This window comes from Zalophus californianus, chromosome 5, assembly GCF_009762305.2.
Source record: "Zalophus californianus isolate mZalCal1 chromosome 5, mZalCal1.pri.v2, whole genome shotgun sequence".
NCBI lineage: Eukaryota > Metazoa > Chordata > Mammalia > Carnivora > Otariidae > Zalophus > Zalophus californianus.
In genome coordinates this window covers 14,426,946-14,452,211 of record NC_045599.1, presented here as the reverse complement: position 1 = coordinate 14,452,211, position 25,266 = coordinate 14,426,946, and the positions used below count along the sequence as shown (strand labels likewise).

General features: G+C 36.6%; 1 protein-coding gene across 3 annotated transcripts in view; it reads right to left on the bottom strand.

The window, feature by feature from the left end:
- The window catches only part of DMXL1 (Dmx like 1), a 134,796-nt gene that overhangs the window by 65,074 nt on the left and 44,456 nt on the right, over positions 1-25,266 (bottom strand). For all 3 annotated transcript variants that reach the window (XM_027604872.2, XM_027604874.2, XM_027604873.2), the window contains exons 14-26: positions 23,363-23,452; positions 23,177-23,282; positions 20,539-20,658; positions 20,016-20,237; positions 15,924-17,609; positions 14,930-15,037; positions 12,308-12,477; positions 11,463-11,560; positions 10,265-10,430; positions 8,631-8,892; positions 5,745-6,838; positions 5,090-5,281; positions 2,242-2,318 (exon numbers count right to left, since the gene is read on the bottom strand). In XM_027604872.2, coding sequence (XP_027460673.2) covers positions 2,242-2,318; positions 5,090-5,281; positions 5,745-6,838; positions 8,631-8,892; positions 10,265-10,430; positions 11,463-11,560; positions 12,308-12,477; positions 14,930-15,037; positions 15,924-17,609; positions 20,016-20,237; positions 20,539-20,658; positions 23,177-23,282; positions 23,363-23,452 — 4,391 coding nt within the window. The remainder of the gene's footprint in view (positions 1-2,241; positions 2,319-5,089; positions 5,282-5,744; positions 6,839-8,630; positions 8,893-10,264; positions 10,431-11,462; positions 11,561-12,307; positions 12,478-14,929; positions 15,038-15,923; positions 17,610-20,015; positions 20,238-20,538; positions 20,659-23,176; positions 23,283-23,362; positions 23,453-25,266) is intronic.

Genomic DNA, 25,266 nt, shown 5'->3' with positions numbered 1-25,266 from the left:
GAAGAGGGGTTACAGAGGGAGAGGGAGAATCTCAACAGACTCCACACCCAGCACAGAGCCCAAAGTGGTACTTGATCCCATGACCCTGAGATCATGACCTGAGCTGAAATCAAGAGTCAGGTGCCCCTATCATATTGCTTTTAGAGACAAAACCTATGCATACAGGGCTATGGAAGCAAAAGGGGGGAGCATTTTATACAATTTGGGAATTCAGGGTAAGCTTTTCCAAGTAAATGGCACTTTAAACTATAAATAAACATGAATGAACAAAGTAACTTGCTGCTTGATATAAACTATGAAATAAATCTGACAGAAAATGGTACAAAAATTTTTGTTAAATCCTGTAATAAATTTCTATTTCAACTGTGAAGTAAATGAATGTCATATTTAAATACAGCACATTTATTGGTTTAGATCTGTTCTGATTGGCAAGTCTTCTATTAGTCATAACATTCTGACGCATTTGTAAATAGTTTCTCATGCTTTACTTTCCAGTTTCGAGATGGCAGGCTGCCAACAAAAATATCCCCCCTGCTACAATAAGCCTATGGAAATGATGAAAAAGATAAAGATATGTTGATGAAAATAAAGCCACATTCAATAACAAGAAAAGTGAACTCTTGGAGGACGAAGGCCAAAGAAATCAAGTTGAAGCTACCTTGGGAATACAGAAGCAGATTAGTAAACTAAGACTCCCATGGGAGAATTAAAACACATACAACAAGCAAAAATCAACACCAAGGAAGGCTAACATCATGTAAGAAACAACAAACACAGTGAATGACCTGCACCTGAGGAAGCAGACTTATCAGAACATGACAGAAGATGCTTTATACTCAGAGAGGTTAAAACAATTAAGAAATACAGTAAGTTATAAAAATAAAAGTGACCATTAAAATTAACAAGGAGATCTTAAAAATGAAAAATAGAATTTCTAAAACACAACCTCAGGCTAAATAAAAGACAAGACATTGCTGAAGAATGAGTGAGCATCTGGAAAACGAAACCAGGATTTCTCCTGAAATAAAGCAAAAATAAAGAAAGAGGGCGCCTGGGTGGCTCAGTCATTAAGTGTCTGCCTTCGGCTCAGGTCATGATCCCAGCGTCCTGGGATCCAGTCCCACATCGGGCTCCCTGCTCAGTGGGGAGCCTGCTTCTCCCTCTCCCACTCCCCCTGCTTGTGTTCCTGCTCTCGCTCTCTCTCTCTCTGTCAAATAAATAAATAAAATCTTTAAAAAAAAAAAAAAAGAAAGAAAATATGAGATGAAAGCTAAAAGGAAAATAAGAGTAACCTGTAAATTCCAATACCTGTCTAATAAAAAATAGGACAGAGAAGACAAAATATTTAGAGAAATAAAGTCAAGAAACAAAACAAAGGATCATAGGGGAAAAAAGAGAGGAAAACCTTAACTCTAGAGAACAAACTGATGGCCACAGACGGGGGAGGTGGGTGGGGGAGATGGGTGAAATAGGTGATGGGATTAAGCAGTGCCCTTGTGATGAGCACAGCGTGATGTATGCAAGTGCTAAATCACTATATTGTACATCTGCAACTAGTATTACACTGTATGTTAACTGGAATTTAAATAAAAATTTTAAAAAAAGGAAAGAGAATTTCAAAGAACTAAAGGAAGATACCAAAGTGTCAAACAGTATGTTTTAAAAGTCTAGCTAAATTATAGTGAAACCTTAGGCTATAAAGAGACAAATCATAAACATCACTCTTTGGTAAAGTTTTTCTCAATTTCAAGTCAATTACTCCCTCCTTTGTGCTCCCTGAGCCTTTCACTATATTATATGCATTATAATTATACAATATAGTACACTATAATACTATAGTATATAATATTGTTTATAACTATAATACACCTATACTACAGTACTTATCACTTAAGTGTAATGTCATGTTGTATATATCACTTACCAACTCACATGTTTGTTTCCAACTAGACAGACCACAGGAAAGGAGAACTTATCTCAGTGCATATCACAATGTCTGGCATTAGGGAGTGATCAATAAAAGTTAGCTAAATTAGTTATACTGACAAGGGTCTACTTAACATTCATTTGCCATAAAGGCAGAAGCTAAAATTCAAAGATGGAAAAATAGTACTTATTACTTCAAATACTTTTGCATTATTTAGACTGTGAAAAACAGTTTTTTCTAAAGCAAGAGGGCACAAATTCTGAAACCTCATCAGTTACCACAAACATTCCTAAACTTCACAAAAAGATATTTACCTGTAGTTATGACTACCACAAAGGCACTGATAAATACAAGCAGAAAGTGAGGCTGCTAAAGTATGCATTACATATACCTGAAAAACAAACAAACAAACAAAATTAAGTATGACTTTTAAAAAATCAAACTTGTTTCAAGACCTACTATACTCAGCAACGTAAAAAAGATGGAAAAACTATTTTGTCCCTAGAAACTATGTCCTTTTTTCCTTAACACTCATTTATGCCTATAGAGATCGCACTACAGACAAATTAAAAACACTAAGGCCATTGGCAGAAATCATAAAACACACACCTGCTACCTAATTTCTATTTCAAGAACAAATGGGAACAGATGTTCGCTATTCAGCAGTGCATAAGCCATGTATTAAAAGAAAACCCTCCAAGCTTCACCCTTCTTCCTCAGCCAAAATATGTAAAAGCTCAGTCTGAGAAATGACTGTTTACCCATGGACAGGTCATTGAAACATATGCTACCACATATTCTAGCTACTAGAGAAAACGAGCAATCTAAAGAAAATGCAATTATTTACAGAAAGAAGGCCTGAAAGACAGCAACTGAAGGGCAAACATTTGTACCGAGAAAGAGAAGGCTCTAAACATGCCATGACAAGCAATGAGAGAAGAAGGTCTGAGAAGCACAACCCAGGTCAGAAAGTAAACTAGATTAGACTATTTAAAAGACTAGATTCTTGACCTAATCATGAAGTATGACACTCTTCTATGTAGATAAAAATAGAATTGCTATTTCCCCTTCAATTATCAATTAAGATGTGTGGTATGAATTAAAATCAAGAATATCATAAAAATGAAGACAGCAAGTCCAAATATGGGAAATTACAAAAATGATCAGAATATTTTCCAGCTTCTCCAACAAAAAGTGGAGTCTATTATCTCCACTTACTGAATCTGGACTGGCCTTGGGACTTGCTTTGACCAAGAGGGCAAAATGATATGTGACTTCTGAACCTAGTCCTCAAAAGGGCTTGCAAATTCTCTTGCTTTTTAAACCCCTGCAACCTCTATGTGAAATAACCTATGCATGATGGTTAATTTTATATATCAACTTAACTGGACCAAGGGGTGCCCAGACATCTGGCCAAACATTCTGGGTGTATCTGTAAGGCTGATGTGGGATGCAAATGACACTGGTAGAAGTGGAAGACTAAGGAAGACTGCCCTCCCTAATGTGGGTAGGCCTCATCCAATCAGTTGAAGGCCGAAATAAAACAAAGCTGTAAAAGGGAACTTCTGCCTGGCTGCACTGAGCTAGAACAGTGGTGTTTTCCTGCCTTTAGGCTAGAACAGACACACTGGCTTTTTTGGGGTCTCAAGCCTGCTGGCTTTCAGACTAGAACTTACACTCAACTGGCCCTCCTGGTTCTCAGGCCTCTAAACCCAGAATGGAACTACACAGTAAGTCCTGGTTCTCTAGCTTGACGACAGCTGATCTTGGGACTTCTCCACCTCCATAATTATGTGAGCCAACTGCTTATAAAACAAAGCTCTATACACACATACACAGGTCCTATTGGTTCTGTTTTTCTTGCTTGATAGTCGACTATCAGCCCTGGAAATAGTCTGCCAACCACCAAAAATGTAAATACAGCCATCCTAATCCGGAATCCAGCCAGCCTACCAGCTGGCCAAAGACAAATGAAAATATCCAAAGGTCAGTCCAGCTGGTCCAAATCAGAAGAACTGAGAAGCCAACCCACTGAATCATGAGCAAAATAAATGATGGCCATTTGAAGATACTATGTTTTGGTGTGGTTCCTAAGCAGCAAAAGCTGCTTATTACTAAAATTGTGCACAATCTGAAGGAAATTAAATTCTTACTGTATAACACACTATGTGGGCATTTATACTACAGAAGAGCACAGGAAGTGACAAAATTAAATGACAAAGGTTAAGGTTATCCAAGAGGGTAAAACTGTAGGAGAAGCCACCATTAGGCAAGCAGAATATCGAACTGGTGTGATATCACAGCCTGTGAGGTGGGCGAGAACCAGATGACAGACTATTCAAGGAAAAGAAAAAAGAGAAATAGTCAAACTTGGTCATACTTTAAAGGATTTCAGTATGTTTGGAGAGTAAAGATGAAACATGAAATGTGATATTAATGGTACATAAAGTATAGTGGTGATGGATGGCAAGATGATGTGGATGATTATCTAACTATATGATTAGTTATGCATCAGAATCACCTGAGAAATTTCCTAAAAATACATATTCTTAGGACTCACTCTCACACACTGATTCAATAAGTTTGGAGTCAACTTAAGAATCCAAACTTCTAACAAGAATGTCAGGTGATTCTGCTGTAGCTGATTAATAAAACACTGCCTGGCCTAGAGAAACAACAGGGGCAAATTACTTCACATTATCCTTAAAATATATAATTTTTTAATGTTAACAAAGGAAAACTTTATTTGTATATTAATAACTTCACACCAAAATTATTTCTAAAAGGGAATTTCTAAATTATTTCTAAGTTTCTATTTTTAAAAGGCAATCAGCTTTTTGCCTAAGTGTAATACTAAAGAATCACTCATGTATTTGTATACACACCTATTACTCTTATCTTAGTAAAGTGGCTAAATAAGACTAAATAACTAGCACTGTGATTAAAAACTCAAACACCCTATTGGGATAAGAACAAAGTGAGGTGAGCCAGGCCTACAACCACAAGTTTTCTTTGATCAAAAAATTTATAAGTGGTAATGTAACAATTCCTACGTGTAGTCTGATATTTAAAACTATTTCTAAAAAGTGTTGCTTTACATTTTTCTTTCGGTTTTATCATAATAAGCAGCTAAGTTTTAAAGAATGAACCCAACGTCCTTACTTTGCTGCTCTGGATGTCAGGATGGGGTGGTGAATCCAAGTTTATGATGGCATGCAGAATATCATGCGTGAGGTTACTGAGGTGCAGCAACGGGTTGGCAACGACTGTCTTGGCACTAGCTGTACAGGCAAAGAGGAGGGGTACCGAGGTCTGCTCTGACAGAGGGCTGGGAAATATTGGTTCTGAGGTTTCCTTAAAAACAAAGGGAGAAAAAGGTTAATCAACTATTTATAGTTTTAATCCATTACTTCACTAATTCAGGGGCCTCTTGGAAAACCTTAGAACAACTAAAAATTAAAAGCATGACAGAAACTTTTATAGAGTTAGATGGGACCTGAGGAGGTCAACATTCCACCAAATATATTAAAAAATGAGGGGACAACAACCTCTTATCCTAACGAGAAGCTCATCAGCTCACACAGCATTCATATAAGAATTCAGAGTATGAATTCACCTGATCACAGGGCCCGACGCTGAATGATCCTGAAACCATTACACACACACGACTCTACAAATTCATAATACAAAGCACCATACAAAAAAGAGCGTAATGAAGACAACCAAAAATTTTAATATTTAAAGACAAAAAGAACAATACCAAAAACCGTTTCTCCTATGTGTACTATTTCAACTGGCCATCGTCTAAGTTACATACCTGCTGAGATTCTTGTAAAAGCAAAATCAATTCCATTCTCACAGAGGCAAGACCGCCACCATGGGACCCATGAAGTATGCAGTAACTCAGAAACATCCTCAAGAGTGACTGATATTTCAAAAGCCACTGTCTTTTTTCCTGAAAATTTTCTCTCAGTTGTTTCACTTTCGTTTGCTGAAGCAAATCTTCAGCATCTCCATTTAATCCAAATTCATCTCCATTTTCACCAAATGCATGCTGTAAGTCTTCACCATCTGAACAATAGTCACAAGTCCTCTGAAGAGCTATCACCTCTTTTTCAAGCCAGTGGTAGAGTTGGTAACGCAACTTTCCACCATCTATTTCATAGCCAGTAGATAATGTACGAAGTTCTACAGTGAGAATCTTTAAACATGCTCTAAATTTTAATTGAACTGCAATTATATCTTCTGATGGACTTAAAATGTCGTTTTCATCTAGGGTGCTGAGAGATTCTGTGTAATTAGAACTTGTTTCATCTATTTTTTTCCCCATTTTTCTCTGTAAAGGTTTTAGTTCTTTCATTGAAATAGGGAGATCCTCATCTTCTTCATCGTTATCACTGTCCCATTTTAATTCTAAAGAGTCATCCTGAAATACAACACTTGGTTGGCTCCAGTCAAAAGAAAGAGTGGAATTTGACTGCTTCTCTGAGGAACCTTCTGAAGAAGACCCAAAACCATTCATTAGTGACTGTGACCAATCAATAGCAGAAGACTTATCTTCCTTTGCATCCAATTTTAATGGAGAAGAAGGAGAACAGTCTTGACTAGTATCCAAAAAGCTAGATGTTCTGCAAAAAGGTTTTGTTTTCTTGATAACTTTTGGCATCTTCGATAATACTTCCAAAGCTAACATAGGGCAGCCAGCTTTCAAATGAGCACTGGCAGTGGTAAAAAATAATCTTCTTTCACTTAAATTAATTGTTCCTGCCAGTCCGCTTTTTCCTGTTAAACTCATGTGTGTGGACAATACATCAGATGATCCAAAATGACGTCTTAGCAAAAGAGGATGTGTTCTTAGATAATTGTAGAAATTAAAAACTGCAGGATTACAGGCTGACATCATGACTTGATCTGAAAAAAAATTCACTCTATCAGCTAAGAAAAGTTCAAGAGTTGTACTGCAGTCCTTTTCCCTACCTTGGCACTTTAATCTACCTGGTCTTTCGACAACATTTTACTAAGAGAACACACTAATACATAGCAATGAATAGACAAGAACACATTTGTAATGAAAGTGTTTTAACACAAAAGAAAAATAAAGGTTATACTGATTTCACACCTCTTCAAGTAACAATATAAGATTACTTAAAACACCCACTTTCACACTCTTAGTTCTTATTCTACTTCCCTCAACATTCCTTCCCAGTCTGTTTTGCTAAATTTTCCTCATCTCCCACTTTAGAATGTTAAGAGTGTCCTAGAGTTCAAGGCTTGACTTCTATCTACCCTCCATGAGTGAATTCAAACAGTCCCATGGCTTCAAATACCATCGAGACACCGATAACTTGCATTATCTATTTCAGGTCCAACTTTACCCTGTAAATCTTAACTGCTATATCCACATGCCTACAGTACATTTCCATTTCCATGCACACATTCTTGCCTCAAAGCCTTTTTATTTAGTGAGCCTTTAACGTAAACCACTCTTCACCCAATTAGCTACACTGACCTCATGACACTCAGGTCCCTGCTCAGAGGTCACCTTACCAGAGAAGTCTTCTCTGTCTAAAACAACACTCCTCCACACCGGCTCCTGGTCTTGCCCATATCATTTACCTCAAGCTAAAAACTTAGAGGAGTTATCAAAATTGACTCTATTCCCTTCACATTCCATATCCAATCCTATCTAGTCCACCTGAAAATTATATTCCAAATCCAACCATTTTTCTCTGCCTCCACTCCTATCATCCTGGTCCAAACCACTACTACCTTTTAAAATTTTCTCCTAGAATACAGATTTAATTGGCTCTAAAAGTATGTGATCATGTATTAATTCCAAATCAAAATACATTTTTGACATGAATATGTATAGGCATAAAAATGTGACAAGAAAAGGCCTTTTATTTCCCCCCTTCATCACAGAAAAGCCGGTCTAGACATCTTCAGCTCAGATGGCCAGGACACTTGAACAACTGAACATGGCTTTCTCACAAGTCTTTCACAGTAAGACACATGATACACTTCCTGATTGAATGATGCTATGTAAAAAGCCATGAACTAAAATCTTTGCCTGTTAGTACTCCCAATAATAGGACACCTATGATACCAGCTATCAGAACCAATTCAATTCTACCTATGGAAAAATATTTGAAAAGCACATACCATTTTTATATAATTTATACAAAGATTTCCATTTTATACTAACCTCCAGAAAAGCTATAGCAAATGGGATTTCTAAAACAAAAGGCAGAAGTAGATCTCAAAAAAAAAATTATAAAAAATTCTCTACTATACTCATAAAAAAATTAATCATATCACTTAAGTCAACTTGCTTTACACTGAATATTTTTATTATAAAAATTATAAAACTGATTATCAAATACACAAACTTCCACCTAAGAAAATCACCCTTACATCACTATTTTCTCCAGAATTTATACTCTAACATTGATAATAGTTATGTTCAATACATTGATTTTATAAAAACAGAAAAACCAAAGTTCTTGGTTTTCAAAGGATTTTTCTGAAAAAAGGAATCCCCCCACCTAAAAAGAAACACATGCATAACTCTTATGTTCCCACCTAAGCCTTAAAGTCTTAGTCCATGTTTTCAACTTACTTTGTATTACCCTTAGCACCCAACCGTGTGTTCTGTACCCAGCAAATGCTAATATATTATTAGTACCTTAGAAATACAGCTTACCATCATCCTCTCTGACAGGTTGCTTTATTAATGTTTCCAGAGCACCACTATAATCTTCCAAAATCCAATATGCCATACTCCGAAGAAAAGGATCATAATGCATATTTATGTTCAGTGAACTGAATTCATTGACAGGAGAATCAATCCCCAAAACTTTTTTACGTAAAATAGATTTGTATGTTGCAGATGTATCAAATTCAGACTCAAAGAGTCTTGCTATTACAAGAGCCAATTGAATGTCATTCAGTTTCTCAAGACATACCTTCAAAAAAAGAACTCCTGGTCATAAATAAGCAGGGGCATCTTTCATTTTAAGATAAACTCAACTGACTCACTAATAACTACAATGAATAAAAGGCACTGATATCTGAACTAAGTGAACAAAGATAATAACAAATAAAACATATACTGCTTCCTTTAGCAAATCTATCTGCTACTAAATACCTACTTGCAACAAGAATTAACCTATAAATATTAAATTACCCTCAAGAAATTCAACTCAAATAACATTTTATTTCATTTTTTTCTTTTCTTTTCTTTTTCTTTTTTTTTTTTTTTGAGAGAGAGAGAAGGAGAGACAGCAGGGAGAGGGGTAGGGGAAGAGGGAGGGAAAATCCTAACCAGGCTTCACAGCTTGGAGCACGACTTGGCTTTCAATCTCAAGACCCTGAGATCATGACCTGAGCCGAAATCAGGAGTGAGACGCTTTTTTTTTTTTTTTTTTTTTTTGAGAGAGAGAGAGAGAGAGAGCATGAACAGGGAGGAGGGGCAGAGGGAGAGGGAAAAGCAGATTCCCTGCTAAGCAAGGAGCCCGATGTGACGCGGGACTCAAACCCAGGACCGTGGGATCATGAACTGAGCTGAAGGGAGATGCTTAACCAACTGAGCTACCCAAGCTGAATGTCATTCCTGACATTGTTTCTAGAACTCTACTCTTCCCCATCCATCTCAGCAGACTATATAGGGTTTCCTTCCTAATTAAAAAGCTGTTTTGAATTACTTGTATAAAATTCCAAGCACAAGGGCAATTTGAGGGGTGTCTGGGTGGCTCAGTCAGATAAGCGGCTGCCTTCAGCTCAGGTCATGATTTCAGGATCCTGGGATTGAGCCCTATGTTGGGCTACCTGCTCAGCAGGGGGTCTGTTTCTTCTTCTCCCTCTGCCCCTCCCCTCTGCTCCTGCTCTCTCGTGCGTGCGCTCTCTCAAATAAATATATATTTTTAAAAAGAGCAATTTGATAGACAGGTTATACCTCAAATGTTTTAATTTTTTTAAGGTTTACTGAAAAATAATCAGTTAAAAATATGCTACAGTTCATCAACTAAGACAGAGCCAAATATAGATTCACATATGTTTAAACTGATAGAACAAACTTTTTTTAAACCTATTCATAAATATTCTTAAAAGTTAGATCAACTATCTCTACCAACCAATACAATGTGGCTAATCTTCATTCTGTGTAAGTATCATTCAAGCTAAATGGCAAAATTTTAAAAGTCACTATTTAATATTACTAAGTATTTAGCCTTACATAATTTCCACTATACTTAAACTGAAATTAAAATATAAAAAATTGAGCTTACAGAAAGAGCTTAAAAAGATGACAATGCTTTTTTAAAGAAGTTTCATCATTACCTCAATTGCATCTCTGAGGCAACCAGCTAAAAGAAAAAATGCTGCAGAATGTTCAAATCTTTGTTTGCCTAACAAAGAAAAAGCATTCTTTAAAGCTGCTCTACGCCATCTCTCATCCTCAAAGTTGTGTCCAAAAAACTGTGTCATCTTGGGGTCTTTTTGTGATCTATAAAGAAAAAAAAACTGTATGAAAATTTTGAAACATAATGTTTCCACAATCAGAACCAATTTTAACCAAAGTTAGCCATTTAAATGTTAAGACTCCAAAGAAACATTTGCGTATCAAGTACTATACATCTGCTTCTCTTCTGAGCAAAAGAACACTTACAGTAAACATCTACTTCTTCATATAAATCTCAGAGACTACTGAAAAAATTTCTTTCAAACTATAAAGAAAACTGCTTTAGCAGTACTTCAGGAAATTATGTCTAAATCCATGCAAAATATATACCTTATATTAACTTGTGTGGTACTTTACCATTTAAACTTCATCAATCACCTTCACCCCCAATGCCCACCTGATAATGACTGGTAATCAAAATCTAAGGAATGTATCCTCATTCAAAACAATCCTAAGAGATCTAGTCTCTTAGAAGACTGACTGGTACCCATGATTTTCCCCCAAAGGTTGCTATTCATATGGAATCACCTGGAACTGAATGCAAAATAAATGGTGAACTATTTTTGGTGGTCATGTTTATCAAGTCTTGCTGAGAACTAGTGAAAGATGACCAAGTGACCCAAAGTCCAAGTGACCCTAGCTCAATAATGGGGTCAGGTCAGGGACCACTGGAGGAGGGTAGTTTGGAGGGATGGCCTGGCCGATGAGCTCGTGATAAGGCAGAGGGTGGATCGCTGTTCAAGACCACCAATTCATCTCCCCCACTCCAGATGCAAGGTTTTAGTTTAGTTCTTTGTTCTACAGAAATATCATGGGAGGTTCTTAAAATAAACAATCAAACAAAAAAAATGTTCTTCTGGACTGATAAACCTGAAAACAAACTAAAGTGACCTCATCAAGATTCTTTTGTTCTGGAGAACACCTGGGCTTCTTTCCTATGAATCTCTCCTTAAATGCAAAAATAACTAAGAATCTACAAGAATCACATTTAACAAGAACCACAAATCTTTACTTTTACTTCATACATTTACTCTTCATGAAGAGTTTCCCATTTTGAAGCATAGTTTTCCCACCTACCTATATAATCCCCAAATCACAGCTTTCTTTCTCATTGCAAGGTAAAAAATGGCAGCATCTAAAGGATCATTCTTTCTATAAAAGGCTGCTTTGGCTACCTACAATTAGAAAATATTGGTCAAAATTTCATAGAAACAATTTTTAAATGAACAAAATAATTTCACATTGAAGACTGGCACATTTTATTTAAATGTTCAATAAATTTAGAAAATATGTACACTAACGCACGGATGTATATACACACACACACAAACACATATTATACACAGATATACATATATTTTTTTATACAAAAGTAATCATGATGGCCTCCAAAGACACAGAGAGGTGGGAACATAGGACAACACTTTTCATTACAAGCTCTTCGTTACTATTTTATTTTTCCAAAGATGTGCACATACTATTTTGTAAAAATCAGACATACACTACTAATGTGTCAACTAGCAATTTAAGAATTAGAATATAAACATTAAAAACCTGTATTAATGTGATATTTTGAAATATAATGGCTATGTAAAAGCATTTTACTGCTTCAATTAAAGAAAGAGAAACAAGAAAGGAAATATGGAATGTCCTTTAAAGAAACTCAGAATATACTAATTCATTTTTTTAAAGATTTTATTTATTTATTTGATGGGGGGGATGGAGAGAATTAGAGCACAAGCAGGGGGAAAGGCAGAGGGAAAGGGAGAAGCAGGTTCCCCACTGAACAGGGAGCCCGACTTGACGTGGGACTCAAATCCAGGACCCTGGGATCATGACCTGAGCTGAAGGCAGACACTTAACCCACTGAGCCACCCAGGCGCCCCTAATTCATTTTTATACCAAAATAAAACACAACTTACCTTCTCTATGCACTTGCGTAAGGTGCGTGTATTCCGGACCCACCACCCCACACCCATGGCTCTCAGTTCAGACCAAGTGGGATCATCTCTCTGCATGGCTGGCAACATGTTCAGCAGCTCTTCTTCTGCTACTGAGTGAAATGCCCAGGCAAAATGACTAGTAGACAGGCCTGAAGAAATGTCAAAAATAATGTTTATAAGAAATGTGTGTTTCATATTTGCCATAAAAATGTCTAAACTTTCATGAGACTCACAGAGTTACAACTAAGTAGTTAAGGTTGGAGGGAATATGGGTTTTTTTTTCCTTGCTTCTCCTATCAACTCTATCACTTCATTGTTTTCTACAATAAGCATATATTTTCTATAATTAAAACATTTTTTAAAAGATTAAAAAATTCTGTATGGCAAATGCCACTGTGAGTATTTTTGTTCTTTAGCTATTACCCACGACCTTTCCTTAGAAAATGAGAAACACGTAAAGCTTTATTCTATGCTGAAATGATTGTTCTTCATTGCTGACTCTCACTGTCCTTTGGTCAACGTTTGTTTTTGTGGATTTAACTCCATAGAATTAAAAAAGCATTAAGTAGACGGGACAGCACACTGAACAGAACTTAAGACTGTAGAGTAGACTCCAGGGGCGCCTGGGTGGCTCAGTCATTAAGCGTCTGCCTTTGGCTCAGGTCAGGATCCCAGGGTCCTGGGATTGAGCCCCGCATCGGGCTCCCTGCTCGGCGGGAAGCCTGCTTCTCAAACCTCTCCCACTCCCCCTGCTTGTGTTCCCTCTCTCTCTGTCAAATAAATAACATCTTAAAAAAAAAAAAAAAAGACTGTAGACTCCACAATCCGAATGTATACAATAAGCCCAGCTCCAACCCTAACTATAGAACTGTGGGCAAGTTACTTAGTCTCTTGACTTATCAATTTTCCTCATTTATAAAATGTGAATAATCATGGCACTACCTTATTACATTGTTGTGAGGATTGAAATACTATAGTTAAAGCATTTAGAATAGTACCGTACCTGGTAACTAGTATGTCAGATACTTTTCTATTTAAACAGCATCATTTACAGCACCTATTCTCTGAACCTACTGGCCAGTACATGTGGTATTTCTTGTTGAGCTTCTATTTTGTCTCTTCAGGGTATGTTCTGTTTAGTATTTCTGGGTGAAGTACATGCTTAATTGTAAGATGTGGCTTTGACATATATGGACTGAACATTTAAACCTAGTATCAAATGCCAAGGAATATGAAGTGTTCACTATACCCAAGTCTTTGGAAAGAAAGAAACAAATTTAGAAAAAGAAAAACACATATGCAGGGCGCCTGGGTGGCTCAGTTGGTTAAGCGACTGCCTTCGGCTCAGGTCATGATCCTGGAGTCCCGGGATCGAGTCCCGCATCGGGCTCCCTGCTCAGCAGGGAGTCTGCTTCTCCCTTTGACCCTCTTCCCTCTCGTGCGCTCTATCTCTCAGTCTCTCTCTCTCAAATAAATAAATAAAATCTTAAAAAAAAAAAAGAAAAACACATATGCAGTGAATGGACTGCTATTCTATTTTTTTTTTTAAAGATTTTATTTGAGAGAGAGAGAGAGAGAGAGAGAGCACGAGGGGGGGGTCAGAGGGAGAAGCAGACTCCCTGCTGAGCAGAGAGCCCGATGTGGGGCTCGATCCCAGGACTCCAGGATCATGACCTGAGCTGAAGGCAGTCGCTTAACCAACTGAGCCACCCAGGCGCCCTGGACTGATATTCTAAATATTTTTATATTCCTATTATCTCTCAACCAAGTTCAATAATGTTTCATAAATAAACATTTTGACTTAGAATTTTAAGCTTTACTTTTCCAAAGCTAAATACAAAATGAAGGTAAGGAGGAAACAGAAAGACAGAAAGAAAGGAAAAGAGAGAGCAAGAGACAGACACCAATGAGCAGAGGCTAACCTGTGGAGTCCCGATAACACTGTTTAAACCTACAGACCCAATAATGCTGGAATGCAGCTCTACCTCTGAACTTCCTGGGCACTAACCCTAACCCAAGAAATACCCTGTTTTAAGTTACCTTAAATTTCAGTACAGTTATTTGTTACTTTGAGTCCTGACTAACTACCTAAGAGTATCTGAAAGGTTACTCAACTAATATCTGAAATATACATTAATGAGTAGTTTTGGGTGTAAGTGAATTTTTACTTTCAATGGTCTCTACTCTGTAAGACAATTAGAAATTAAATATATATTATTTCTGTAACAAAAATGTTACTCAGATTTTCGGTAAAAAGCTGAACTTCAATAAATGTCAAACAGGAGAAAGAAGATAACCTAAAGAAGTTAAAGAGAATAAAACAGTATTAATTGGCCTTTAACGTACGGTGCATTTGAAAATGTAACACAGAATATCCAACTGCCCAATATCCATTTTTTCATTAACTCTTCCCATCTACCAAAAAAATTCCAATATTTTAAGCAAAGAAAACTAAGTGGAAATAAGTATTTTTACAAGCAAGTTAAGGAAACTTAGAATGTGTCAAATTTGTCATTGTTATCACATCTGGGCAAAACCAAACAAATGTGCTCCAGCCTACTTTTACTCCCATTCCTTTTAGTAGATTACCACTAAAATCACCTTGGTGAAGGAGCTGAGCTCGATAAGCTGGAAGGGAAGTTGTAAGGAAAGTATGAAGTCGAACAGCCAAAAGAAATTTTAAGCCACATTCATCAAGAGTTTCTCCACCTACAAAAAAAAACAAAACAAAAAGTATTCACTTATTTGTATTTATAAGAAAGCCAGTTCATTAGCAAAATCCAAGTAAATGTTAATAAGATCTGATCTTATTTAAATCAAAATGTGACTAAATTTTAAAGGAGTTTAACCTTCACTGTGGAGTATACTAAAGTATCTTCTGTTTTGATTCAAGTCCTAGACCCATCCCAATAATCTGCTGCTAATATGGCAAAGAATAGCTGTGCATGTTCCTTTCAAGCATAGTTCAAGGGGTGCATCCTACTGATCTCTGCACAAAGCTGGACTTATTAATTTCAGATCTTGTTGAGATATGATGGAAATTCTACATTCAATTTTTTATTTTTATATATAACTCAGGAGATTAAGAGGAAAAAAATGCTCTCTGGGTGAGGAAAAGACCTAATTTTAATATCCTTATATTTTTGCTATTCTAGGTAGGAGTATATACATTAGTGCTAATTAAAAAAAAAAAAACCTCAATATTTTAAAAACCAAATTAATAGTGATTACAACAGGAGTAAAAGTAAAGCAGAAAGCACCTTTTACTTTCAGGTATCTAAAGTGATTAGTTAATAAAAATGTTAACTTTTGCCAAACTCCAAAAGGATTCAGCTGGATCTTTACTATTATTGGGCAATTAGGTAAAAATGGCTGGCATAATGAATCTCTGCCTACTTTCTCAAAGTACTATGATTTATGGGATAAATAGCATATATTAAAGTTAAACTTTATATATACTGGGAAAGGAGCAATAATGATTAAAAAAGCCTTCCTGGGCATAATTTTCATAAAAATTACTAAAGATTATTTTCTGGGCAAATAAGTAAACTTATTATCAGTTTCTCCTCCAATCCTGTACCCAATTTAGTTTTACCTTGGCTTCTGTCTCTGCTCTCCCCGATATCAGTGCTGGTAGTTGCAATTGTATCTGCTAAGGCCATCAGAGACATCTGCTCCATCCGGCTGAGTCCCGGTAGACTGGAATGAAGTAAGTGGCCAGAGAGAACCTGAGCCTGCTCAGGACCAAAGTAAGTTGGGCTGTACTGCGAAAGGTCGATGACCCTGGGCTTGGCAGTTTCCTCATCTGTCTCTACCGCTTGATGATCAGTCATTAATGTTGGGATCTGAAAAAGCTCATCATAGCTTTCTTTTGACAACTGGCTTGAGTTATTTAAGGTACTCGGATTACTAGACTTCTCTAAAGACGAGTGGCAGCTGTCGTCGTCTGCCGCAAGTAAGGCGTATAAGGGAACCGGAGGGACACAATCTATTTCCGTGTAGTCCGTATTTTCACTTTTGTTGAAAGCCTGGGGGTCCCTGGTAGTGCTTCCGCTAGCACTGATAGCGAGAGACCGGAGGCGGCGCTCGTGGCTGGATTCAGCTTCATTCAGCGCCACAACCTCCCCAGCGATGCACTTGACAAGGTGAGACAAGATGGCCTTTGCTCTCCGAACCTTGCCAAGGTCCATGAGTTCCAAAAGCTGCAAGGGATGGTACTGAGGTAAAGTTGGGGAAAGAACATGAGCTGCTTCAAAAAGACCTGAATCTTCCGTATCCACAGAAGGATCGAAGGCAGTTTTCTTTCCACAGATTTTCTGTGCAAGACTGGTCATGGATCGAGTCAGAGTTTTCTTTGGAGGATGTAATCCAGAACTTGATGAGGTGCTCTGTTTTATTAAACTTATTATAGATGGAGTGCTCCCGTTGTACGAATCTGTTGTAACAGGTTCCTGTTTAGAAGATGGCTGCCACTGGGAATATACATGCATTTCACAATCCATTCCTACCACCAGGATGCCATCCCGGACCCATGATAAAGAAACAGGAAAAGGTGGAGAGCCTTCCACAGAAGAAACCAAGTCCATACTTCTTAAGAGGACAAATTTAGAGAGAGGCACAGCTTTAGGGCTTTCCCAGAGAGGAAAGGCTAGGCTTTCCTTACCAGCCTGTTCTTGTACCTTGCCAGCCAGGGGTCCATACATAAAAAGTTTTGATCCAATTCCTACAGTGAGGATATGAGAACCATCTTCCCTAGACATCCAATCTAAGTGAACTAAATGCTTTGTGTTTGATGTGATACTCTCTTTACTGGATAAATACACCTCTTGCTTATTATAAGCCACTAAATTGCTATCAATACTAATACCAGAATCTAACACTGTATTCAATTCATCTAAATGAATCGTCTGTTCAAGGACCCAACATGAACCTCCTGTAGACTCACATTCAAAAATACTGACGTGCATCAGGAAGTCCTGAGAAGACCTACTATTAGATGCAGGCTGCTTGTACGCCACTGCTAACCGATTTGTATGTGCACAGCTAACTTCTACAGGCCTACCAGGGACAGTTATACTACTATTGCTATGAAGTCCATCTTCAATAAGTAATGGCCATTCTTCCCAAATGTATACAAGATCCATTTTTCCGTTCTTTGATGTGTCAGGTTCTCCATCTGTTACTCTGCATCTCCAGAATCTTACTTTCTCATCCGAACATGAAGTTGCCAATAAATAAGGAGCACTGCACACAGGATATATGGAAGAAGAACTCAGATGGCCTAAAATAAAAATAATCTATTAACAAAATGTCAAAGGTGGTTAAATATTCCTGTTTTCATGCACCAAAGGTTTTTGGTCTTTGAATTAACTACTGTTAACAAGACAGCCTACATTTAGTTTAGGAGTCAACAGGATCACTAAAAAGCTTTTAATGACATCAAAAAGGTATACAAAAAGGGAAATATTACCAAAATCTAGAGCTGAAAGAGAACTCTGAGGTAACTTCAATTCCTACATTTTATACATAAGGACCCTTGACCAAATGTGTGTAGTATCTTACACTAAATCAAACAGCTAGAATAAGACAGAATTAGAAAACCTGAATTCTAGTCCTGGTTCTCAGGCCAGCATTCTTTTCACCCAATTCTTATAAATTGCATTTTTAAGATACCAATACATTTTAAAAACTGTGTCATCATTTATTGGCTCCTCCTCTTCAGTGTTTTTACTATTTTGTGTGCAGCCCATGCTTACCTATGTACTAAATGGGCCCTCCATAACTGAGGGGTATTTGATTCTACTGATGCTGCTAAGATTCCTAAGTGAGACAAACATTTGCTGTCCTTAACGTAATTATATACTCTTAACTTCCCAAACCATCGGCAAGCTTTCTTTTTCTTTAAGATAGCAGTGACTATGTGAGGCTTTGCTAGCCAGAGTCTCTGCTGCAACTCTTCCATCCTGCCAGTCCAGAGCAAAAGCATGTATACCCAAGAGTCATCCATAGGTGTGGCAAGGTTCAATCAAATGTATTTACAAAACAGGTAGATGGCCCATAGTCTGCCAACTCCTGTTCCAAATTATTAAATATAAACTACTAATTATAATATATAAATGTATATAGGGACATAATATATAAATGTTATATAGAACATTTATCGTATTTCAAAAGCATTTCAACATAATTTTTTTTTTTAAGATTTTATTTATTTATTTGACAGAGAGAAACACAGCGAGAGAGGGAACACAAGCAGGGGGAGCAGGAGAGGGAGAAGCAGGCTTCCTGCAGAGCAGGAAGCCCGACATGGGGCTCGATCCCAGGACCCTAGGATCATGACCTGAGCCAAAGGCAGACGCTTAATGACTGAGCCACCCAGGCGCCCCTCAACATAATTTTAATAAAGTTTAAAGTCCTCAAGGAGTATAGCACTGTTGCAGAAGGACACAACAAGCACTGTCCATGTTATCTCTGAGCTGAACAGAGACTAGCAGGTTTACCTGCTGAAGAGTCCTGATTAAAAACAAAATTCTTAAGACTAGCATTTACTATATGCTGTTTTTGCCAACAAAACGAATTTCTTCTCTTTCCCTAGAACTCCTCTTCTTCTGCCAAACTCAACTTGGGCCAAAGTTAAATAAGAGGGCTGTTTCTAGAAATATTTCTCTTACATTTGCCATATGTTTTAACTGGAGTTCGGCAGTGAAGATCATACCATTCTGGCTAAGAGAACAGCTCTTAAAATTGTGTCAATGCAAACATCATTCTTTTTCAAACTTTAACTTTCCTTGCACTGATGCCTCTTTTAGTAAAATATACAAAGAAGCAGAATTAAAAGTTACCAGAACACTGTTAATACCCCAACTCCTGCTAACTTCACCAATTAAAAAAGATTAAGTACCTGATAACACGGCACTGTTTATTATAAGCCACTAAATTGCTATCAATACTAATACCAGAAAAGCATTCAAAGTCATCAGTCCAAAAAAAAGACAGAGAAGTAGAAAAAAACAAAAATGCACACTCTGACTACAAAAACAAAGAAATGGGTGATAAAAAGATGGATTTTGTGTTGGTTTTCCTGATACCCTAGAATTGTGGTTCATGATCTGTTGTGTGCAATTAGAGTCACGTGGGACCCTTGTTAAAACAGCCTGGTAGGTGCACCCCAGAGTCTGTGATTCAGTAAATCCTAGGGGTAAGCCCAAGAATTTTTATTTCTAACAAGGTGCCAGATAATGTTGAAGCTGCCAGTCTGGGGATCACATTTTGAGAACCACTGCCCTAGGATAAAGATGATAAATATATACCAGGACCCACACACTCAGAATCCTTCAGAGCACACAGCTCCAGGCAGTCACTACCAATATTATCAAAGTTGGTAAATAAGGCACAACCTCATTACTATCTCTGCCCAGGAAACTCCAGGTTCTTCTTCATAAAGACATCATGAAAATTTGTTTCAGAAATCAATATTTAAGACTACAACTGGCTGACAAATGTCAGAATAATGTGAAAACCATAATGAGAATTTATTTAAGTTTTCAATGTAGGATACTTAAAATAGTGTTTCCATTTCTGCTTCCATGTGGATTTACAAACAGAAGTTGTGCCTCTTTTTAAATACCTTACTAAATATTCATGGATTATCAAGTTTGATTAGTCTCTTTTCACAAATTTTACAAACCTGCTGATGGCTTAACACTTATTATCTCAACTCCTTCTGGCAAATGCAACTCTTGGCTATAAACCATTTCTGAAGTCAGAGTCAACTTGCTGGTGCTCTGGAGATTTGCTCTGCAAGCTTGATACTTCTGTGAAAAAGGAGATATGATCTTCTCTGGAGAAGAAGAATAATGTTCTTCCGGCTGCCAAACTGCTTCAGATATTTTTGTATCTATTTTTTCATCTATAAAACATAAGAAAAGAACCAAAAACTGGGTGGGGGGGAACCCTGTAAGTATTAAAACTGTTATATTTTATAATCTCAAGGCCTTATGAAGGATAAGAAAACATATTAATAGGATTCTTTATGGAAAGAAAATCAGAGAATCCGTTTGCTTTTTTAAGTAACTGAATAAAACTACAATTATTTTCACTCAATAAGAACAGGTTTAAAAAATATGTACTTAACTATCTAACCATATATAATTTGTTCACTTAAGCCTACTTGAAGTTCAAAAGATTTAAAAAAAAAAAAGACGACTCACCCAATGAGACAGGAATGGACTTTAAATGTAAATTCCACATGTGTAACAATGAACGGTTGTCTTGGGTACATTCTATTACAATTAGGTAGAATTTCTCAGAAAATCCATTATGTGAGCTGCCTGTTGGTATTAATATTTTTCACTATTAACATGGATAAATGAGACAACTTATTAAATATGGCAAGTTAAAAATGAATGAATTTTTAAAATTCTATATACAAAGTAGCATTAAGGAATACAATCAACTTTCTGATCACATGAATTTGTATTAAATTAAAATTTTAACAATTAAACGTATGCTATGCTTTTCATTCCTGAATCGACAGGCTTACAAAAGTCAAATATCACAGTAATCACTATCACGTTGTTCACATAGGTTAGACCATAAGAAAATTTCTGAACAGGTGGGAACACTATGTGACAGATACTTTAAATCAACATATCATGATTAAAACTGTATTGCCAAACATATTTCAAAGTAAATAACTTCCATAATGGAATGACCTATTAACGAAGTTTAAGAATCAAAATAAAAGTAGTCATCGTTCACCACATTAAGAAAACTTTTCTTAGTCAAAACTGCATCATTTAAGCAGCACACAAGCTGCTCAAAATAAAAACACTGCATCTAAAATATAAAATCAGTGACTCATTATTGCCTGAAAAAAATTAACTTGGTCTAATGATGGACTTTAATCCAAGTTTCTTAATTATAAACTAGTCTTCACTATGTACAAAATTATGTAAAGAAAAATTATAAAAACTATATAAATCATAGAATATATAAAAATCAGAAAAATAACCATAAACATCTTAAGTTGTATTGTGCTAAGAAACTAAATGAAAAGGTAACCTTGGTAATATGTTCTGGGTGAGTTACGCACTTATACAAGAATTAAGAGGAAGGAGAGGATAAGGGATTATGACTAAAGATAAAAGATCAGAGATCAATCTATTTCTGATAATTTTACTAACAAGAAAGAATGTCCTAATAATGTAAGTATCTGTGAAATGTTTTTTTGGTTCCTAATATTAGAACAACGTAAGATGAACACATTATACTTGGGTGTTTTCTGGAAAACTCTGATAATGAAGATAACAGTTTTTGAGTAAAAGAATTCCCAAGATATTTTAAGAAAAACTAGGAAAAATATTGTTTTAAAGAGAAAAAAATAAATTAAAAATTAAAGAATCCTAGAAAACGCTAGAATAGATTTAAGATCACAACAAAACTCCACCTAATCTCTTTAAAAAAACCCTTAAAGAGATTAAAAAAAAGAAAAATATTAATGTTAATATTTCAATATAAAAAAGGAAAAATAAAGAACACTTTGTTGATATAAACAGCCCTTTATCCTGTACTTGACATTTTTATTTTCCATTTTCAGTATCTTTCCATCATTATACTCAGAGCTTATCAAAGCACTGTGCTTTGCACAGTTCACAAATTCTCAGGGAAAATGACTAAGTGAAAACAGTGGTAAGAAATTACACATTCAACATAACAGTGCAAACCTCAAAGGAAAAGAAAACTGGAAATGCGTGGAATTAAGAGTACAAGAGAAGTAAGAAAAATAATCTGGAACAAATACAGAATGAAAATAGTATTACGTGGGGCTTAATTAATAACGGACTTTTAAAAGCAACAGGCACGGGCGCCTGGGTGGCTCAGATGGTTAAGCGTCTGCCTTCGGCTCAGGTCATGATCCCAGAGTCCTGGAATCGAGTCCCACATCGGGCTCCCTGCTGCTTGGGAGCCTGCTTCTCCCTCTGCCTCTCTCTGTCTCTCATGAATAAATAAATAAAATATTAAAAAAAAAAAAAAGCACCAGGCAAAAACTGTATGGTTCATTTATAAGGAAAGACATTTCTCAGTTTGGTTTGGCTCTGTAATCAAAACTGATGACCAAGAGATCTGAGTTTCATTTTGCTCTGTTTTCCACTATATAAAATAACAGTTAATTTTTAGTGGAGGAGTTTAATTTTTTTAAATGTTTAACTATAAAAGAATTAAAACACTTTTGTCTTTAAATTATAACTTGAAGTTTTAAGCTACTGCTTTAAATTGTAGATTTCTAAAAGGTCAGGCATCCATATTATCCAAACCGTTAGTGCAGGACTATATCCATGCAAAGAGTACTCTATACTACTAATAAAAAAAATCTATTATGCATTTTAAAAAATATAATTGACAAACCCCTTTAATTTTTCATGTTTATTTCCTGGTTTAAGAATAAAAGACTACTGGGCACCTGGGTGGCTCAGTCAGTTGAGTGTCTGCCTTTGGCTCAGGTCATGATCCCGGGGTCCTGGGATTGAGCCCCGCATTGGGTTCTGCGCTTAGTGGGGAGCCTGCTTCTCCCTCTGCCTCTGCCTGCTGCTCCCCCTGCTCGTGCTCTTTCCTGTTCTCCCTCTCTCTCAAATAAATAAATAAATAAACAAATAAATATCTTAAAAAAGAAAAATCAAAGAATAAAAAACTACTGGTATGTATATGGTAAATAACATCACAAACCTACACAGGAAAATTTTAAGTTCACATAGATGATATGAAACATTATATCAACTTATCTTTATTTACTGTTTACCGCACTCTACATAATATTTCTCATTACATAAAAAAAAAACTATTCTTTACCTGCATCAGGTAATATTCTGTCTTTTCCCACCAGACTTTTCTTCTCAAGGTTATTCAAAATGAAATCTTCTTGAAAAACATGAAGCAGCTGGGTTTTTCTGCCTTGCTGAATGTAAATAAACACCAACATAAGTTGATATATATGTTATTTACCTAATGCTGAGTGGCCAGAAAAATAATACTTACAAGTTTGGTAATGGGATCTAATGCGATAATGCATCCTGGCCTGGCTGTTGACTGCTGACTTACGATGTTAAACACTTCACCAACATATTTCTGTTTTTAAAAAAAGTGGATATCTCCTTTATTAAACAATTAAAAAATAATTAATAAACAATATAAAATTTCATAGTAGATAAATAATAAGCAAGTTCAAGTGGGGCTAAATAAATTCACAAGTTGCTTTCATTATAAACATTCGAGGACTTTACCTTACTATTCATTACAGAGGAATGAGTAAGAGTTATGGGTCAGTTGATGCAGAGAGGAACAAAAGCAAGGCATGGTAATTGTTAGGGGGAAGAATATTTTACATCTATAAATGTGAAAGACTGACTTCAATGTCACAGAAATGTTCTAAAATCAATGCTTTTTAGGCATTAATTTTGAGGTGAGAAAGATGGAACTTAAGAAACATGTTGCTACACTATCTATGTATGCTGATTTCTAAAGCTACGTATGTCCTAACTGCTCTAGTCAAGGTCACACTGTTAAGTTCGATCTTCATCACACTTTATCTATGAGCAGACTTTGATTCTAGTGATCACTCCCTTCTTGAAATAACTGTCCTCACTTGGCTTCCACTATGTACCACATTCACCACACTTTTAACAATGGGATGCCCCAGGGTTCAATCCTATCACTTCTACTTTCCGTCCGTGATCTCATCCAGCTCCACACCTTTAAATTCATATTCTGACAACTACTTATTTCATACCTTCGGATCAGACCTCCCTCTAAACTACAGACGAGCATACTAGGTCTCCTGGGTGTCAAACAGTCATCTCAAAATTAACATGTTCAACACCAGGCTCTCAAATCCACCTGCTCTTCAAAATCAACCTCTTAGACACATTCTTCTTAACTCCACTCAAAGTCATTCTATTCTTCCTTGTGCTCACACACAAACATGAGGCAGCATCCTCTTCTTCTCGTACAAGCCCCACATCCAGTCCAATCCTGCCTATTCAATGTTCAAACCACATCCAGATGTGACCAATTTTATCATCTTTACCACTACCAATTGCTACCACTCTATGGCCCTATGGCCCTTTGATTCTCTCCTGGACTACTGTGAAGATCCCTGCATCAGCCTCTCTGATGCCACTTCTCATCCCATGTCTGATTTTTCAGCAGCCAGAGATCCTTTCAAAACCTAAGTGAGAGCGTATCAATCTGGCATTGTCTTCAATGTTTTCTATGTTATTCACAGTAAAAGCCAAAGTTACCACAATGGCCCAGAAGGGCTTGTAAGATCTGGCTAGGCTAATTTTCTACCTTTAACCCTGATTACTCTCCACCTCACTTACTCTGCCCCAGCCACAATGTCCTCCTTGCTGCTCCTTTATATACCAAACATGGCCTGACCACAGGATTTTTGCCTGGCTGTTTCTATTCCGAAAATACTCTAAATATCCACATCCATATCCTTCATGGTACCCTTTCTGTGAGGCTTTTTCTGACCAGCACCTTACTAGCATTCCCTTGTACAACATGGTTTCTCTCTATACTATTTATTAATATATTTTTACCTTTTTTTCTATAACCCTTTCACTAGAATGTAATCTCAGATTTTTGTCTGTTCTCTTCACTTCTCAATTCCCAGCCCTTAAATACTACCTGAAAAATAGAAGGCCCTCAATAAATATATGTTTTTCTACTATAACACTATTGTATGTGTTTTTGAAAAACCTTGCATTCTGCAAAACCACACATTAAAAATAACTCAGGGAAAAGATAGGATTGGAGCAGACCACTGACATCTATGCAGCTGTATAACCAGAACATTAACAAAAACATTAACTGGTAGCTGAGGAGATGGCTTGAATCCCCTAAACAAGAAGCTCAGTATGGCTGAAGGTGAGGGATAT